Here is a 21,227-nt window from a genome sequence, read left to right on the forward strand (position 1 = left end):
TCCCACTGGGGGGTATATCTAAGCTCAAATTGAAGCTGCTTCCTCGAGCCCCTCCATTGCAGACAGCAAGCCAAATATGCTTAACCTTATTAGCTTAAAGATTATATTGGCAAATGAACTTGTGAATTATAATAAAAGTTATGAAATAAGCTTGACTCACTGATCTCATACAGTTTAAATCCATATAGAAAGTATGTGATGCACAAAAAAGCATTACAGCAAAACTTAAGACATCAACAATCAGCATATGAATCTCAAGAATGGTGACAGTAAATAAAATATTCAGATAAACATATCAAAACAGGCTACTAAAAATCACAACAAAACCACAAATAAAAGTAAATAAAGAAAATAGTAAGACCATTCAGATGCATAATTTATTCATGACGCAATGCATGCTGGGAGTCATTGATGTGTTTTGTTCTCTGCTGGCACCCAGCATGCTTGAAGATTTTTGTTGATTGTTGATTTTTGATATTCATGTGCAGAGAAAAGTTAATTTTATTTTAAAAAAAGTCAGCATATTGATGACAATGAAATTAAAAATTCTCAATAAGACATAATGAGAATTGACAAAAATAAAGTCAAAATGGTATGTAATAAGTGGATGGCAAAGCTGTTTTTTTAGTTGATTTTTGCATGTTAATTTCAGCACTTCATGGCCTCTGATTGAAAGAAATCAAAAAGGACATGATTTTACTTTACCCACTTTGTGGAAAATTGTCTCTTCACCATACAATACATCACACACAATATACAAATATAAATAAGACTATAAAAATAGATATATACTGGCATAGAATCCTTACATAAAGCACAATTGATATTGTTTCAATGTTGATCAGGGAAATGACAAAAGATCTAAAGATTGTCAAGATCTGTCAATGACATCAAACTGACTGAATCTCACATGATCTGAAGGTGAATAAACAACAACTGAATTTTTTTAGTTTTGGGTGAACTTAATCACAAATACAGAATTTCTGCCACATCTGATCTATGTTATAGCAGATGTTATTTTCTTAAAGCTTTTCACTGTTCCTATAATTGTTTCACAGTTGGTCCAAAATATGACCTCAGATGGTTTTGCCAACCACATCAGGAGTCAGATTAAGGATGACATTAAACAAGACAGATACGAGGTGAAAACTGTACCTGATGACCATGGGACATCTCACCTGTCCATTATCGCAGATGATGGCAGTGCAGTGGCAGTTACAAGCAGTATCAATTACTAGTAAGTGAAATATAAAGAGACAAAGTTCAGTTTTTCTTAATTTAGTTTCTTCTTTTTCTTTTTTTTTTATGGTTATGAGATTGATTGGAAAGTGTAGGTTGAAGAGAGGGGAACAGGATCGGCAAAGGATCAAACCCGAGTCTCCGGGTGTGCCGTTTCACTACATGGGCCTCATTTATAAAGTGTGCGCATGCACAGATTGGATATGAGATCATGAGATCAGTGTGCATACGTTAAAATACATGCCAACTTTCATATTTATAGAAATGGTCTTTGACGTGGAAAAGTGCTTAGTGCCACGTCAGGTGTCAGAATGATCGTAAGGTCAAATGTAGGGCAGTTTCTATGCAACATTTTAAAATGAAGCCCTAGGTCACTATACTAACGCCTAGATCAGGGGTTGTCAAGTCTGGCCCTCGAGATCTACTTTCCTGCAGACCTTAGTGCCAACCCTACTCAAACACACTTAAACAAGCTAACCAAGGTACTCAGTGATACTAGAACTACTAGAGGCAGCTGAGTTTGATCAAGGTTGGAGCTAAAATCTGCAAGAAAGTGGATCTCATGGGCCAGAGTTGAAAACCACCGCCCTAGGCTAACTAACCAGATTCAGTTATTTAGAGCTCCTCTTCTATTTACACTGATTACATCATACCTTTAACAATATTTACATCCAAAACAATAGTGGTTTAAACTGATTTCCCACTAGACTAGTTTTTAAGTTGTCCATAATAGTTATTGGCTAAGTAGAGGGAATGTTGTGTTTTTAGCGGAAGAACATTAACAGGTCCAATGAGGAAACTCTTCACCAACTGGCTCTACAGTAATAATATCAAACATGTTGGAAGTTGCCAGAGAGTCAGCAGAGTCATTGACTCTCTGGCAACTTTCAACATGTTTGATATTATCAGAGCCTACTGCAGTGTTGCAGAGAGATAACTAAATGAATATGTAAGTGACTGTTGAGCATTAGTGATGAACACCTGCTGTTAACAAGCAGAATCACTGAAGGAAAAAGTAACAACAAGAACAGAAAAAAAAGATGTCTACCGAAGTTCTTATTGAGATGTTTAATTGAAAATGTTTGTTTTATGTAATATGTCACCATTATGGAGATCAGTGTTTGCTTTAGTTGAGCTCTGGACCCTTGGCTTTTTAACATCAGTTTCTCTCTGGTCAATAAATATATATATATATATATATATATATATATATATATATATATATATATATATATATATATATATATATATATTGACCAGAGAGAAACTGATGTATATATATATATATATTAGTGGTGGGCCGTTAACATTGTCCGACATCAAATGGCAAACGTAATGTAAGTGGAACGAAACTGAGCTACTCGTTATTGTGTGGTTGACGGATCGTTTATCAGTTTGGACCAAAGCAGCGCGAGCCAGGCGCGAGCCAGGCGCGAGCCGATCTTGATCAAGCGACACTGTTACTACACAGCGCTAAGAGATCCAGTAAATAAATCATTTGAATTCGCCACAGAAGTAAGTAATAACATCGCTACGAGATCTAGTGAGAAACATTCACATTTCTCCATCATTAACGGATCAAACAGTGCGTGGAAACCAGGAAGAAACATTGTGCCATGAACGAACTATCCAGTGTCCACAGATCTACAACATTTACCATGGATTTACTGTAGTAACACTAACTGCAATCATGGAAGTTTGGCAGGAATAGTAGGCTATAATGCTTTCAAGTAACATTACGTTGGTTTTATTTTGACATTATGAATAAAATTGCTGCCCTCAAATGTTAATCTGAACTAAAAATAGACCTTTGTTTATAACTAGGCTACTACAATATTAGGCTACATTTCATTTTTTCCAAGGAGCTGTTTTGTTTTATATGCTCATAAGAAGAGTCTATTATAGCTTCATCATTGCTCAAAGTATTTTTTTTTTTTTTTTTTAAATCATACTTTATTATGTTAGTTTTAATAATAATAAAAAAAATCTCTGGCATTTCTTCACAAGTTCTTTTAAATGTCACTTTTGTATTTAAGAAACACGTGCCCTTTAGTCATTATTTGGCTAGCACACATATTCTGAATGCCTTCGGCAGAATTCAAATGAGCCATTTTAATCTAGATTAATAAATTATTCTAAAAAATTAATCTATGCCCACCACTATAATATATATATATATATATATATATATATATATATATATATATATATATATATATATATATATATATATATATATATATATATATATATATATATATATATATATATAGTTCATGAGATCAGTTATGTATTATGTATATGTGCACTTGTTATGTATTGAAGTGTTACATCACCACTCCTGTGAAACTACAGCAAGAGTTCCAACAGCAATCTGTTACTATGAATATTTTACTTTATATTATTTTGTTTTACTATGAATATTATCTGTTACTTTGAATAATCATGCTAAAAAAAACTACAGTGTAATTTAAACACACAGATATAAAAAAATCAGCACATGAATCTCAATGAATCTTCTGCATTAACTCACCAATGTTACATTGACAGAATGCAGAAATATTGGTAACACTTTACTTGAAGGGGTGTGCATAAGACTGACATGACACCTTCATAATCATGACATGGTAGATGTCATAAATATGAAGGAGGTCTTATGCATGTTTATGACAACTGTCATTAAGTGTCATTCGCTCAATTATGACATTTTTAATGCAAATATGACATTGTTTGAGATGTCTTTGTTATGACAACTTGACATAAACCAATACATCATAACCAGTCAGTGTCTTTGTCATGACAACTTGACATTACCAAGACAACATAAATTGTCATAAACATGACATAGCAGATTAACTATCAAACTTAAGAAACCACTTAGCTTTATGGGTTGACATTACATTAAACTGTCAGGTGGTTGGTTTTGACATTGGCTGTCATGAAGCCATTATAACTGTGTCATGAATGTTTTTCTTGACCTCAACTACAGTGGTACAAATTTAATTTGTCATTAAAATGTTATAATGGCTTCATGACAGCCAATGTCAAAACCAGCCACATGACAGTTTAATGAAATGTTAACCCATAAAGCTAAGTGGTTTCTTAAGTTTGATAATTAATCTGCTATGTCATGTTTATGACATATTTATGACAGGTTTTGTTGTCTTAGTAAGTCAAGTTGCCATAACAAAGACATCTCACACAATGTCATATTTGCATTAAAAATGTCATAATTGAGCGAATGACACTTAATGACATTTGTCATAAACATGCATAAAACTCCTTCAATTTCATGACGTGTCATGTCATGATTATGACGGTGTCATGTCAGTCTTATGCACACCCCTTCAAGTAAAGTGTTACCAAAATATTTTATGAAAACACCTGCAATTGCTGAAAATAAAAAAAAGAAGTAACTTAACAAAAGACAAGGGTCTACAGCCCAACTAATGCGACGCTGATCACCATGATGGTGACCTCAAACAAAACATTTTCAAAAAAACATCTACATCTAAACCTCTGTTAATTCTTAATTAGAACTCCTGTAGACGTCTGATAAATAAAGTCAACCTTTTTAGTAATAAGCGAAGCTGGTAAAGCTGTTTGTGGAGTTGTTTAATCCTCTTCTGCTGAGATCTTAAAGGGGGGGTGAAATGCTCATTTTCACTCAATCTCCTGTTAATCTTGAGTACCTATAGAGTAGTATTGCATCCTTCATATCTCCAAAAAGTCTTTAGTTTTATTATATTTATAAAAGAAAGATAGGCTGTACCGAGTCTTTCCGGAAAAAAACGAGCGTCTGGAGGCGGGCCGTGTGGGCGAAGCTAAAGCTGTGCTGACGCGCCGATTGCTAACATAGACAGTATATGATTGCTAACAACACACAGAGACATTTGAAGCAGTTCTCTTTCATCATCTCGTTTCGAGATCCACCTATGGGAAGGGCATCCGTACCTGACCTCTGCAGAAGTCTGGCTAGACAGACAGAAGCGCGCAGCCAATGCCAGGTAAGGCCACACCCCTTACCTAGGCATATAACTTCTCCGCGCGCTGCTATTCCTCAGTTGACATTCGCTTCTCGCGATCTCTGCACTGACACAGTTCGGTTGGATTAACGTTACGCTGCTCACTTTCGAGTCTTCAGGAGGACATATCGCCAGATCAGCCTCCGCCAGACGTGATTGACAGTCGTTTCTTCAGCCTATCCGCTGTGTTTTTTGCATCCGGAGCCGCCCGCGCTCTCGCTGTCCTTCACCTGCTCCACCTTACATGGCTGCCCGCCACGGATTTTTCCGAGTTCTTCACCGCTGGCCCACCCATGGCTATGTGACCGTCTAATCTGCCGCTTCTCCGGGGAACAGCCTATCACGACGAGCCCGCCCGGCCAATCCGCATTCCCTGAAGAGGACATCTTCGCGGGAAAACCTCACTCTCGTTGACGAACCGGCCGGTTCCAATGACGAAGCTCTTAAGCACGGCTGGAGCGTCCCGCTAGACTGTTAACACGGTCTCACGGGCCTTGATGTGTTAGCCCTCCGGATTCTCTCCCGGTCCCGGAACCCCTGTCCAAAAGACACAGGGTCTCCCGCGGACGGTCGGTTAATCCCGTCCCGTGTGTTTAGTGGTCGCTGTCGTGAGGAAAAGTACATAAGCAGTGTTACCACACCGCACGCACTTTGTTCCCCTCACCCAGTTATTAAAGGCTTCGGCCCCAGTGTTTTTTCGGCCCCATTGCCTCACAAATCAACCAGCTGGGCTCACACAGCTCAGTTGCGGCTGCCCAGCCCGTGTTTTTAGTGGACGTTGTGTGTGGAAGGCTTCGGCCCCTGTGTTCCCCAACACAAAACACACACATTACTAAACAACACATTTAACAAACGAATCAAATGAATTTGTGCAGATTTATATATCTGCCAACATAGAGAGCAAATCTCTCTGATCCCATGCATGTCGCGCTGAGTCTGTCCACAAGAGGGCGCCATTGCTTTACAAATCAACCATGTATTTTTAGTGGACGTTGTGTGTGGAAGGCTTCGGTCCCTGTGTTCCCCAACACAAAACACACACATAACTAAATAACACTTTAAAACAAACAAATTAAATAAATCCGTTACAGAGAGAGTATCTCTCTCCGTGGATATTATTTTTCTGCCTACACTTGTGACTGCCCAGTTCATGTGTTCAGGAGATGTGTGTTTTCCCCCCCACTTAAAAATCAGGGGGCACTTTGTGAGGGAAAGTTTAGCACAATGGACACCACACTATGTTCCCCTCACTCTGTCAATAAAGGCTTTCAGCCCCAGTGTTTGGCCAACACAAAACGCACAAAGTTAAATACGTTGAATACGAAATGAATATTCAAATGAATACGTTTTGGAAAGAAGACCTCTCTCCGCTGAGAAAACTTCTCACTGCAGAGAGAGGAAATCCCTCCGAACCCCTGCATGTCGCCTCTAGTGTGCCCACTAGATGGCGCCTTTGCATCACAAATGAACCAGCTGGGCCCATACAGCCCCGCTCCGGCCCGAGCGGGGGCGCTCGCGAGTCACAAAGCGGCTTGGCAAGCCGTTTCAGCGCCCGAGTGGGTTTTGCGTACCGTAACCCAGGGTTACAGGCTGCAGTTTGCAATAAAACCTCCGCATTTCAACGGCGTTCTCTCTTCTCACACAGAAGAAAACACCTCACACATTCTGAAAGAGGAAATTTCCTCCCTCCTAAACAAGGGAGCGATTAAGATGGTGCCACCCAATCTGATAAACCATGGTTTTTATTCCTGGTACTTTCATTATCCAAAAGGCGTGGCGCCCCCCGCCCTATATTGGACCTTCGAGTGTTGAACAAACATTTGAGGAAATACAATTTCAGAATGTGACACAGGCTCTCTCGCCCGTGCCATAAAGCAGAACGACTGGTTCACATCAGTCGATCTGAAAGATGCTTTCTTTCACATAAGCATCTACCCTCCACACTGGAAATATCTTCGTTTCGCCTACCAAGGCATTTGTTACGAATTCACAGTTCTTCCGTTCAGGCGCAATTTGAGTCCCCGAACTGTGTGCGGAGGCGTATCAGGGCTGAGAATTCGTACTTTCATAGACGATTGGCTCATCATAGCCAAATCAAAGGAGAAGGTGTCGCTGGTCGCTGGTCACCAGCCGGGTGCTCGCGCACATCACATCCCTCGGGTTCAAGGTGAATGCGAGCAAAAGCAATCTGACTCCCAGTCAGAATGTCATTTTCCTGGGCTTGGAATTGAACTCAGTCTCCATGCGAGCGCGTCTCTCTCAAGAGCGCGTTCGCTCGCTGATGGACTGTCTGTCTCAGTTCAGAGAAGGGGCGAGAGTACAATATCGCACATGCCTCAGGCTGCAGGGTCTCATGGCTTCATCTATCCAAGTTGTGCCGTTGGGTCTCCTGAGAATGAGAGCGTTCACAAAATGGGTTTTGTCACTACATTTCAGCCCAATTCGTGATCTCTGCCGCTCGGTGACGCGCGCCTGCTCGGCGGCCCTGCGCCATTGGGAGAGCGAGAACTTTTACGCACGGGGAACCCCCCTCGGGACGGTTACGATGCGGAAAGTTGTGACGACAGATGCGTCCTTAACAGGCTGGGGAACCACCCAGGAAGGCAGAATGCTGAACGGTCTGTGGCTGAGCAGACTACGTTCAGCGCACATTAACTATTTAGAGCTTTTACCATTTGGAAAGCTCTGAATCATTTTCTGCCTCGCCTGCAGGGACATCCCGTTCTAGTACGGTATGATAATACCACGGCAGTGGCTTATATCAACCGTCAGGGCGGCTTGTGCTCGTCGAAACTCCACGCTCTAGCTTACAGGCTTTTGATGTGGAGCAGGCGGGTTTTTCTGTCATTACGCGTGACTCATGTTCCGGGCATTCTGAACAGAGGCGCCGGATCTGCTATCGAGGGGAAACCCAATCTACGGGGATTGGCGTCTTCACCCGCAGATAGTGAAGATGTTATGGATGAGATTTGGACAGGCAGCCGTAGGTCTTTTCGCCTCACGCGAAAACCACCATTGTCCTATGTTCTTCTCGCTAAAGGACATGGACGCGCCCCTCGGGGCAGATGCACTGGCCCACCCATGGCCCAAAGTACTGCTGTATGCTTTTCCTCCCCTGTGCCTGATGATTTTCACACTGGCCAGGGTGAGAGAGCACGGCCTGTCTCTCATTCTGATAGCACCCAGGTGGTCCAAAGCCCCGTGGCTGGCAGAGATAATCCCTCTGTTATACGCCGAGCCATTGCGCCTCCCCCCTCGCACGGACATACTGTCCCAAGCCAAAGGGGAGATTTACCACCCCCATCCGTACAGGGTGGCTCTCTGGGCCTGGCCCGTGAGAGGAAGAACCTAAATGCACTGGGGCTCCCGCCGCGTGTAATCGCCACTACTCAGAATGCCAGGGCCGTTTCCACGCAATCCCTATGTGGCTGTGAGTGGCAAGTGTTCGAAGGGTGGTGTGATGGGCGTGGTCTCACATCTTATCAGTGCTCGGTGCCTGATATTTTGTGTTTCATGCAAGACCTCATGGAAAGAGGCAGGTCCTTTTCCACCATTAAGGTCTACCTGGCTGCGATTTCAGCCTGTCATGTGGGTTTTGAGGGCTCCACCGTCACACCCTCTAACCCACAGTTTTATGAAGGGTGCACGCTGCTCTTTGCCGGTCATCAGGAGATCTGTTCCTGAGTGGGACCTCTCCATGGTGCTGGAAGCACAGCCTCTGTATCTTTTGAGCCTCTGGGGAGTATTTCCCTTAAGTTGCTGTCCCTCAAGACAGCTTTGCTCTCGGCCTTGGCATCTGCTAAACGGGTCAGTGAGCTACATGCACTCTCGGTTCACCCCTCGTGTGCCAAATTCTCCCTAAGTGGAGATAGGGTTTCCCTTAAGCCTAACCCGGCCTTCATGCCGAAATGCTTTCCTGCGTTCACTTCGGAGGTTTTGGAGCTATCCGCTTTTCACCCTCCACCTTTTTGCCTCCCCGGAGGATCAGAGGCTGAATGCTATGTGTCCCGTCCGTGCTCTGCAAGCATATATGACCAGGACCAGTGCTTTCCGCAAGAGCTCTTTGTTTCAGGGGCTCCCCCGCACAAGGGGAGTCCCATTTCAAAGCAATGCCTCTCACATTGGCTTGTGGACGCTATACTATGGCTTATGAAGCAAAGGGAGTGCAGCCCCAAGGGGGCATCAGAGCTCATTCCACAAGGGGCTTAGCCGCCTCTTGGGCTTTGTTCAGGGGAGTGCCACTGCAGGACATCTGCTCCGCTGCCAGCTGGGCCTCTCCTCATACCTTTACTACCTTTACTGCCTTTACTAGCGTTACTACCGGTTGGATGTCACCAGAACCTCGGTGGCACACTCGGTCCTAGGGGTAGGGTCCTCTTAGCCCTTTCCCACAGCCCCGTTGGGTTAACCAACGAGGAGTGAATAGGCCGGCTGGCCATGTTCATTCCTGTCACCAAGCATTTGCATTCCTCCTTGGGTTTAGCTATGTGCATTGGTGGTGCGGGAGCCATTATCATGTATGTGTCTCATGCATGTTTCATGCCCTGCTTGTTCACAGCAGTTTAGCGTGGCGTCACACTTGCAGGGTCATGTTTGTGGGACATGTCAGGCACCGCCTCTCTGAGGTGACCGTCCTTCTCTGGCCTTCAGAACCTCACTGTGAGTGTATTGGGCAATCGGGGAGCTGTCCATGTCTCTCCCATAGGTGGATCTCGAAACGAGATGATGAAAGAGAACAATAGGTTACTGTCGTAACCCCGGTTCTCTGAAACATCGAGTGGAGAGATCCACCAGCGTTGCCCCGCTTGCCGCACGAGAAGCGAATATACTTACTGAGGAATAGCAGCGCGCAGAGAAGTTATATGCCTAGGTAAGGGGTGTGGCCTTACCTGGCATTGGCTGCGCGCTTCTGTCTGTCTAGCCAGACTTGGTGCAATTGGATGCTTCTGCAGAGGTCATGTACGGATGCCCTTCCCATAGGTGGATCTCTCCACTCGATGTTTCAGAGAACCGGGGTTACGACAGTAACCTATTGTTTTACTCACCGCCTGCGACCGCAAACCTTTATCATTGTGACTGCTCGATCCTTAAGGATTAGACAATCTGCAAATCCGTCGATCTGGGCTTTGTTTATAAAACAATCATCGTCGAAATGCAGGGAACAAACAGTCTTGCACATCTCCGTTTTTGCCCCGGAAAAACAAACTGCATCCACTGTTCCTATAACGCTGGGTTCTTTGGGAAGCTGAACACGGTAAGCTTTCCCTCACATCCAAAAACACACTTTGAAGAGACATTCTTGAACAAATCCTATGCAGCGCTGGCTGCCGATGATTTCCTGTTGATGTGCGCGGTCTCGCTCTCCTCTGGTCGACGTGTGCGCAGGCGAGCTTTTCCGGGAGAAATGCTCATATAAGGAGTTCCACTCTGGTCTACGTCATTAGATCCACGATCGAAAAAAATCAGCCGAAACTTGTACCAACCCGGAAGTAAGATTTTCGGCACAGAAATTCTCCATTATTCGTCCAAAATATTTTTTTTAAACTTTGGCCATGTTTAGCATGAGAATCCATCTCTTTAACACTGTAAACAACTCTGAATACATGAAACACCATTGTACCCCCCCTTTAAAGGTTTTATGTCTTATTTTATCTTCAGTTGATTTCATCTGAGCCTGTGGCTGAAGAAAGTTGTATTTTGTGTTCTTATTTCGCTTTCTTTTAGTGCTTGTTCACAGCAGGTGTTTGAATGATTGAAAAAGTCAAGACTGGATATTTTTTACTTTCCCAGAACCAACACTGCACTGTTAACCCTTGCTGTAAAAAAAGGCCAAATTCTGACAATATCATACCATTTTCCATTAAAACAGTAATATACCGTAGAAAATAAAACTAGCCCACAGGAATTTACTGTGAATTAACAGTGATCAAAGTCGACACTCAGAGGCTGTTTTCCCAATCACACCCTATACCCTCATTCACTATTCACTGTTCACTAATATAGTCCCCTTGACAGAGTGAATGAAAAGAAGTGAGTGAATTGAGACACTGATGAACACCTGATAAGCAGAATCACTGAAGGACAGAGAAACAAGAACAGAAAAAAAGAGAAACACAAAAACTACAACTGACTTCCAGCCACAGTGAGTGTGAAACCAGTTTACAAACCAGTTTAACATTATTTCTTTCATACATGTACAAAAGTTATTGTTGAGGATTAACAGAGATTTAGTTAAAAATAGAGTTTGTTGTCACCATAATGGAGATCAGTATTTGCTTTAGTTGGTCTCTTGTCCCTTGACTTCTTACCATTCATCTCTCTCTGGCTGCTGTAACAGTGAGTTTATAAAGCACATTTGTTATGGCAAGAAAAAGTCAAGAGAAAGATGATCAGGTGTTTTTGGCTTTTGAGATGACGTCACAATCATCCTGGACATGTCTGATTCTCTGATCTTTCCTGTATATATTGTTTGAATTTATGGGTATTTCATATTTAGCATATATCTGTGAATTTACAACATGAAATCAATATTTCTGTAATAAGGTCTTTAGAAGAATACCGTAATCAGATAATGCATTAAAACAGTTTTAACTCCTGCTTGACTCAGGCACACACAGACATCAACAATCAGCACATGAATCTCAACAATGGTGACAATCAAAAGTTTCATGTCGCAATGCATGCTGGGTTCCAGGATAATATAAAACTCCCAGCATGCACTGCTGCATGAATAAAAAATAAAATACAAAAATTGCCACCATTGTTGAGATTCATGTGCTAAATTGTGATATCTCTGTGTTTCTACAAGACATTGCAGCTTTGTTTATTTTGGTTTACACATGTTGTATTAAAAATCATTGTTAATCAATCAAAAAAAAAGTAATTGTAATTTATTGCTGTGGTTTCAAAGTGGTGGTAACATAACACCTTTGATTGAGGATTAAACTCTGAATGAGTGAGAATGAAGTCTTTAGTGAATGAACAGGCAATATGACGAATTTGTCATCATAACCACACTCATTCATAAACTGTTTGTGTGCACAAGTGTGACTTGCACAAAAACACAGCTCAAGCAGTAAAAAAAACACTAATGTTTTAGCATCAGCAACCAAACTAAAGCAAGCACTGATCTCTATAATGGTAACTTCAAATCAAACATTTTCAATTAAACATCTTAATAACAACTTCTGTAGATGTATGACAGAAATAAAGTCAGACTGGTTAATAATAAGTGTAATAATGTGTAATGGCTGGAAGTTAGTTGTAGGTCTTGTGTTTCTCTATTTTCTGTTAATTTGTTTCTCTTTCCTAAAGTGATTCTGCTTGTTAACAGCAGGTGTTCATCACTAATGCTCAACAATCACTTACATATTCTCTTAATTATCTCACTGCAACACTGCATCAATGTTACATTTACTCTTTGTAGTGTGGATTTCCCTGTGGGGTTGAAAGGGTTAAGTGTAAGATAAAAAGACACACCCACAAAATGTATTTTAACAGTAATAAACTGTAAGTTATAAAACAGGTTTATACTGGCAACACTGTTGCCAGTAGTTTACTGTAAACATTATTTTGGGGTCACCATCCCAGACAGCAACATAGTATCAGCCCAGATCTGGCCCAAATCTGGTTCATGTGGATTTCACACGGTCCAGATGTGGACCGGATCTGGGCCGACACTATGTTGCTGTCTGGGATTGTGCAGAAGAGTAGAGCCTGTGCTTCAGTACAGGAGAAGATCTACAAACATTGATGATATGCTGCATGTTGCTTTATTTAAAAGGCAGTGCCTGTGTAGTTGCTTGTCCAGTGGAAATCTCTTTTGTTGTGGTTTCAAATGAAAGAAGTTCACAGTAATACTTTGCTTACGTTATTAATTCATTAGAAATTTTAGTTAATACATTTAAATGACAGTTGGTAAATTTAAGGCAGCCAGTTTCTGTAAGTGAAATTAGTTAACTCGAGTTTTAGTGCATTTTTACAGTAACATACTGTAGATTACAGTAAATAATTTTACTGTAAATTTTACTGTAAAAAAAAAACCTGGTAAGGTCTAACAGTGTGAATATTTGGAGAACGTTCTGGGTTAACCCTGAGGAAACAAAAACCTCATTCACCTTAAGATTTATTTATTTATTCATTTATTTATTTATTAAGAAACAGACCTCTTCCATTTAAGAATAGATTAAGAACATTTCTTCTAATTTTAAAACTAATATGTTAATGTGCTTTTAGTGAAGCTTTCTTGCTTTGCTGTTCGTTTCAGTGTTGTTGTCTGGATCTTTTTTGTGTTTTCACAGTTTTGGCTCTAAGGTGATTTCATACTTAACAGGCATTATATTTAATGACCAAATGCGTGATTTCAGTAATCCTGGGGGTGGAAATGGAGTTAACAAAAACAACTTAATTAGACCAGGTAATTAAAGGTTAAAAAGAAAAACTTGCACACCTTGAGTTTAAACATTAGGTACAAGTAAAATTAACTATATAAACGTAAAAGTTTGCATGTAAAATGCTATTTGTTTTGAAAAGGTAAAAGGCCACTTTCCTCAATGTGTCCCACAATAATATTGGATAAAGACAGCGGAAAAGTCGTGAAAATGGTGGTTGGAGGTGCAGGTGGGACAAATATCACCACTGCAACCGCTCAGGTAAACAAAAAACACTGAAAAAAGTTTACATTACATACAGCACATAACAGAAAGCAATATCAGTACAGTGACATGATTAATCTGAATTATTATTCAGAACTAAACAAAAAAATTTGTTTATTCTGAATAAACCAATGGCAAAGGCAATGTGTTTTAATAAATAAACAATAGGTTTTTGTGATTTTTAAGTGTATTTGTCCTTTATCTAAAACCCTTTAGTTAAATGACAAATACAAGATAAAAGACCCTTCTATCTCTCTCATCTCAGGTGATCCTGAACTACCTGTTCTTTGACTACGGCCTGCAGAAAGCTGTTGCAGAACCCAGAGTTCAGATCACGGAAAATGAGACAAATGTAGAATCTGACTTTGATGAGGTAGAATTCTTACACATGACAACAACATTTTGCCATTTAAATTAGATTCACAATGTCAGAAAAGTGATAATTATACTAATTTCCTCCTTCTTGTATTTGTGATTGCAGGGAGTAATTGATGGCTTGAAGAAGAAGCATCATTTTATATTCCACAATACTTCATTATCATTTATCCAGGCGGTTGTACGACAGGGGAACAAATTTTGTGCTGTATCGGACAATAGGCATGGGCATGGAGGCTATCCTGCTGGATACTGAGCACTGCTCCTGCGCTCATGCTGCTCTCGTCAGACATGCGGTTGTCCATCTTTTTTTATCTATTGCTAACACTTGCATTTAAAAATCATCAATTTAAAAAAATAAAAATAAATTTACACTCAAAAATGAATTTCCATTGTAAGCTTTACTGAAAAGAGTTTGATAGTTGCATTGTAAAAGAGTTGTTTCAAATCAATAAAGTATTAGCATTACATTCTAAACAAAAATGGTGCTAAATAGCAGTTAAAGTGGGTCCCCTATGATTACAAGCCACTGAACCACTTTAAGTGCTTTTTAGCACCATTTTTGTTTGAGGTCACCATTGTGCTGAAGAGTAGAGCCTGTGCTTCAGTCTGGGAGAAGACCAAAAAACACTGATGATATACTGCATATTGCTTTATTTAAAGGCAGTAACTGTGTAGTTGCTGATGCAGTGATAGTTACATTTGTGTAACTATTGAGTGTTTCCCAAAATTTCTTGTAACTGTTTTTTGTAAAACATTGTTAAACATATTATGATATAAATTATGATGTTTTACCTTAATTTTAGTTTTTATTTGGCAGATGCTTCTTCCAGTCATTGGCTGGTTCTTTTTAAATTATCTTTAACTGTTATTTCATTAATGGTAATTGTTGGGCAACATGTGCTGCCATGCATTTCACAGTTTCCCCCCCATTTTTTGCAGTGTATTTTAATGTCATTTTTTAATAATTTCCCCAACTACACTAAGAGACTAAAAGAGAGTTAGAGAACTTTTTAAATAATTATCCAGGGGCTTAACAGGTTCTTTATACGGTAGCGGTGCTATATAGCATCTCAACTACTCCCAAAGAGCCACTGAAGAATCATTTTTTATTATGTAGCATACGTGTAACATAAGCAGTGCAGTATATCCTTTTGTGCACACCATAGTTAATATGAGCAACTGCAGACAAGTACAAGAACAGAAAACAGCAATTATGGCTAATATTAACCATATTAATAGTCTGCATGGATAATTTGTTTTCTCATTTTTTGTCTTCTTAATGGAAAATAAAGTTACAAATTATTCGACCCTTCTCATGAACATAAATAAACAAATCTTGGTTGTTTTTTCACATTTTTATTTTAGTTTTCATCATACTTTATTCTAATCAGCCAAATGGAAAAACAATAAAACCAAAATGGATAAACAGCTTGAATATTTGATCTCTACAATCAAAAAAAACATTTATGTCTACACTTAAGATTTATTTATTTGAATTGCATATAAAATTTCCATCCTTTTGGATTAAATAGTTTTAACATAAAGAAATTAATAAACTAAATGTGATTCATATTTCTCAGTCACATGTAAACGAAACAGGTAAGATTTATGTAATTGTATTAATAAACTGAGGGCCATATTTTAACGATCTGAAACGCAAGTATCAAACGCAAAACGTAAGTAACTTTGAGCGCGGGTCTTGGGCGCTGTTGCTATTATACCGGCGGGATAAGTGACTCTTGCGCCCGACGCAAATCTAAAATGGGTTGGTCTGAAGTAGCTTCATTACTCATAGGTGTGGTTTGGGTGTAACGTGAAATAAACCAATCAGAGCGTCATCTCACATTCCCTTTAAGAGCAGGCACGCTTGTTCCATGGCGGATTGCGATTATAACGGTGGATTTGCCAGACGCACGCCAGGAGCGGTTCACAGCCGAGGAGACCGACGTTCTCGTCAGGGCCGTAAAACACAGTGACATTGTGACATTGGGGATGGAGAAACACACCCAAATTAGCTTCGGTTAAACAGGCGTATAATAATTTGGGTAAATGTGTAAGCTAGATTTATGCCTATTTTTTCACATCTTCATGGACACCACAATGATTTCCCTCGTGTGGAATATTTTTCCTTGTAATTATGTATGGTTTGCAAAAATGAAAACTTCTGCTTCTGTGTGTAGATGAGAGAAGCAAAGTGTACAGTATGTGCGTTGTGCACAAGCTATATTATGGCCAAGCATGCGCCCTTAAAATAGCATCTGAATTTGACTTTAGACTAGGTTTTTCCTGGTCTGTGGCGGAATTGTTTTCTGGAAATGAAAGCTTTAGCATAAGTTTTGCCGGGAAGACTCAATTTTTACGTCACTTTTACCTTCTCATCTATCCAATCATATTCTAATACTCGTGGTATAAAAGATTGGTTCTTACACATGTTTGAGTTTGCAGATGCTGACGCTTCCATTCACCTCCATCCTCCCTACTACCACCAGGATGGTCCCTTCCTATACCTCACAGGGTGTTGGCTGCGCCCCTGCCTTCGTCTTCAGGCAGGATATGCAGAATCCGGACCCTCGGATTGCGTGCTACGGACGGGGCCTACGCCAAAGAACTTTATTGCTTGCTGGGCTGTTAATAAAGTTATTGTCACAGTATTTATTCTCCCGAGTCTTTCTGGTAGATCTGCAAAATAGCACCAGGGAACGTTTGCGCCAGAACACGCCTCCTCTTTTCGCTGAACCACCCCGGGAGTTCATTCCCTAGTTTACCGACATGCGTCTGTGGAGGGAAAAGTCCGCTGTGCGTAGGGTGCAAAATAGGAATGATACATGCGTCAATGTATAAAGTCAATTGCGCTGGGTGCAAGATAGGGCCCTGACTGTGATTCATATTTCTCAGTCATACGTCAATGAAACAGGTAAGATTTATGTAATTGTATTAATAAACTGATTGTGATTCATAGTGCAAAGCAAAATGCCCATGATAAATTAACACTGCCAAGTGTTAGTGTGTGCACACTACAGATTTTTGTATGATTCATAATAGAAGCCACGTGATTCTATGAGATCCAGCACTGTCGTGGTAATCGAATAAGATGCAGGACTTTATAAACATTTAGTGAACAAAAGATTTTCATTTACAGCAGTACTTAGACACTCACAGACATCAAGAATCAGCATATGAATCAACAATGGTGACAATAAAAAAATAGTCAGATAAAAAGAAATGTTAAGAATCAAAACAGTAAAAAAAATTGGGCTGTATAATTTCTTAATGCCGCAATGCATGCTGGGAGCCATGGGTGAGTTTTGGTGGTATCCAGCAAACACTCCAGCATGAAGCATTTCTTTGATTGTTACCATTGTTGAGATTCATATGCTGATCCTTGATGTCTGTGTGTGTCTAAATAATGATGTAGATGAAAAGCTTTTGTGCTTTTTTTTCTTCATTTTAGTAATAAGTAGCCTACCTAATATAATAAGATCAGTGACTACATGAGGATAATGTAATCATGTTCTCTCTTGGTTTTCTTTGCCATATCAAAAATACTTTACTTATACACACAGTTACAGCAGCCAGAGAAAAACTAATGTTATGGGGCAAGAGCCCAACGAAAGCAAACACTGATCTCCATCATGGTGATTTTTCAAATGACCAATTATTTTCATTAAAACAGAAATAAAGTCATTCTGGTTAGTAATAAGTGAAGCTGGTAATGCTGTTTGTGGAGTTGTTTAATCCTCCTCTGCTGAGATCTTGAGAGATTTAGGGGCTGTTCACACAACACCGTTTTCAACTAAAAACGTTAAATGTGTTTTGGCCGTTTGTTTATACGGCAGCGGTGTTTTGGTTGTCTGAAATGCAAACTTTTTAAAATGGGTTTCAAAGTGCACGTTTCAAAGCTGTTTTCGTGGATCCGTGTGAATGGGGATTGTTTTGACAATGGTGTCGTCTGGTCGCAGAAAACTCAAAAGGAAAAACTTCTTCGTTTTAAGCATATTGTTATTGTGTAAATGTACCCTTTACAGCAATTTTTTAAGTTTTAAACCCACACTCATAGTGTGGAAATTAACACTTTTTCGTTTTTTATGTATAGGTCCACACTAAATCAAGTTAAACTTACACTTTTGTCACGTTCACCGTCTGTCTCTGCACTACATTACCCAGGATCCTCTTTGGCACACCTGCATTCACTCTCTCCAGATTACTAATCACCTGCACCTGTTCACCATCAGCAACCTTGTCATCAAGCACTATAAAACACTCACCATAGCCCCAGTTCATTGTCAAGCCTCCAACAGGAACAGACCATGAGCTGTTGTCTCCTGAACCTCTGATGCTTCCAAGATGTAACATATACTCACCTGTAAACACTAACCTCTGTGTCTTTGTTCTGCTGTCTCCAGGAATCCTGTTTGATAGCCTATTGCCTATGATCCGTTGTTCTCCCGAGCTTCCAGTGTTTCCTCTGAGCTTGCTTGCTGTCATTTGCGTTTGAAAGAGAAAAGACAAGTATTTATGAACTGTGACTGTTTGGTATCTACAAACCTGAAGTGAATATGCTTACCTGCTGTCTGCCCCGCACCAAGTGATCTTAATTGAATCTGCACTTGAACTCACTGAATACTCACCTTGCACTCTTGTCAACTTGAATAAAGCTGTGTTTGGATTCACTTACCTCTGTCTCCTTGCATATATCCTGACAACTTTAACCATTTCGCATGCACTATCCAAACTTAAATGGTTGTAATTCAATAATGCTTTGGAAAATAGACCTGAAAAAGTTATAGAAGTTTAAGTTTACGAATGTAAAAATATAATATTTTATATAAAGCATAAAATACATATTTTACAAAACATGTTTTACTCTAAATCTGCAAGAAAATTAAAGCCAAAAATTGGAAAACAAATTGTGTTCCAAATTTTAAGTTGATATTAGTGATGGGCAGATTGAGGCTTTGTGAAACAATGAAACAGTTGAAGCAAATGTGCCATATTGTGTCGAGGCTTTTTTTTTTTTTAATATGTGAAGCTTATAACCTGTAGGCTCCTCACTGTTCATGTTATTTTGGTCATGAAAAATGAATATTAAAGGTGCTCTAAGTGATGTCGCGCGTTTTTTAGACCAAAACATTTTTTGTCACATACAGCAAACATCTCCTCACCATCCGCTAGCTGCCTGTCCCTTGAACACACTGTAAAAAAACGCGGTCTCTCTAGACACCACAGGCTCCACAAACAGCAACAAAAACAAACTGGGCTCACCCGCACCACGAAACATAATAAACTGCTCCAGCCAATAACCGACAGGAATGATTTAGGGGTGGAGTTTGGGGGGTTAGTGCGCGGATGAGGAGGAGGGAGGGTCTAGCTAGCCTCCGTTTTGTTTGACAATACTTTAAACGTCAACAAGAAGTGACGTCACCCAACATCACTTAGAGCACCTTTAAAGGTAGGGTAGGTAGGATTTTTATAAAAAACATTTTTTCAGATTTGTTTTAACAGTTAACAGACTGTCTTTATATACCAATACATAATTAAAATGTAAGTGCTCTGAAAAAGAGAGTATAAAAATCGAGTGACTGTAGACTTTTTAATCTGCAATAAACACAGCTCATTATTTCCATTCGGGACGAAACAATTGATTGGTTTGGGCGACTGTCACTCACTCTCGCAACCATGGCTACCCCCACTGTTGCCACAAGATCTGCCCATATGCGCGCGCACACGTTTGTTTTGAGGAGTGCAAGAGAGGCGCGGAACCTAATAAGAGTAAAATTATGGCAGAGAAAGAGCATTCAAAATTCAAAGCACCTGCATATGCAGTCAGCGAAGGCAAACAAGGCAAAAACTACTTCCTCGGACCCTGGTTGCCCGCACTCTTGAACGACCTCCTCTGCCTCGCCCTCGACCCCGGACCTGTCCTCGAACCGACGATGCGGTACTTGTCTCCGGAGTGTAACGTTAGTCCTCATCAGAGTCAACAATGTTTTCATCATGGAAACTCTTACATGCAAAACACCGTATATGTTATGAATTTTACACGAAATTCACCTTCATCACAGTTTAACTGATGGTAATGGAAAAACGTGTATCAATGCAACCTGTTTTTAGCTTTGCCTTGTAAATATAGCTCGTTACCTATAGCCTAAATATAGCTTGTTACCGAATCAAACAAAATATATTTTAAACTTTACCAGTATCGATATGCTAGCTTGATAGTGAGTACTAAAAGCCATCTTATTTGTTTATATTTATAGTGATAAAGTTAGGTATTTTATTACATGTGATTCTGACATGATGTCACTGCATGCACTGCGCTCCTTCCTCTGCACTCGTCTCAGGTAAATAAATGCGTCTTCCAGCTGAGCCTGAGCGTTTGGTGTCGCGCATTCATGTGTTTTGGGGGCGTGGCTTTGGAAGGAGCCCAGAAGGGAGGGGGTGGAGTGAATGGAAATAATTAGCTGTGTTTACAACAGTCGTGAGAGGTCTACAGACACTCAATTTTTATACTCTCTTTTTCAGAGTACTTACATTTTAATTATGTATTGGTATATAAAGACAGTTTAAACAAATTTGGAATGGTTTTTTTTTTTTAGAAAAATCCTACCTACCCTGCCTTTAATAAAAGAAATCAAGCCACCATGTCTCACTTTTTTTTATAGATTTTTATTCAAAAATATTAATTTCTTTGCTATGGAAGGACTTAGCCTACTACTTTTTTTTTACAGATAATTTCTCCAGCCTTTGAAAAAATCCTCTCACAAGGGACACTTGTTGCTGGCATGCAAAGATATTTTTTAGCAAGGACATACAAATGAGGAAAGATTACTGCTCTCTCTTTCCAGTAGGCTAAGTTAGGGGATTATGAGTTCTGGGCAAAAACGCATCGTTGAGGTATTTTTTCACTTCCACTGTGGCATCAGCTGTAGCA

At 40.1% G+C, this 21,227-nt stretch overlaps 1 protein-coding gene across 4 annotated transcripts in view; it reads left to right on the forward strand.

The window, feature by feature from the left end:
* Positions 1-16,946, forward strand: part of LOC311066087 (glutathione hydrolase 1 proenzyme-like) — a 71,226-nt gene extending 54,280 nt beyond the window's left edge. For 3 of the 4 annotated variants that reach the window (XM_084087075.1, XM_084087074.1, XM_084087073.1), the window contains 5 exons: positions 1,059-1,237; positions 13,565-13,680; positions 13,797-13,915; positions 14,184-14,291; positions 14,400-16,946. In XM_084087075.1, coding sequence (XP_083943201.1) covers positions 1,059-1,237; positions 13,565-13,680; positions 13,797-13,915; positions 14,184-14,291; positions 14,400-14,549 — 672 coding nt within the window. In that variant the 3' untranslated portion in view covers positions 14,550-16,946. The remainder of the gene's footprint in view (positions 1-1,058; positions 1,238-13,564; positions 13,681-13,796; positions 13,916-14,183; positions 14,292-14,399) is intronic. The other variant, XM_084087076.1, reaches the window with a different exon arrangement.
* Positions 16,947-21,227: the final 4,281 nt, after the last annotated feature.

Source organism: Abramis brama, assembly GCF_963993115.1.
Source record: "Abramis brama genome assembly, chromosome: 16".
In the NCBI taxonomy this organism is placed as follows: Eukaryota; Metazoa; Chordata; class Actinopteri; order Cypriniformes; family Leuciscidae; genus Abramis; species Abramis brama.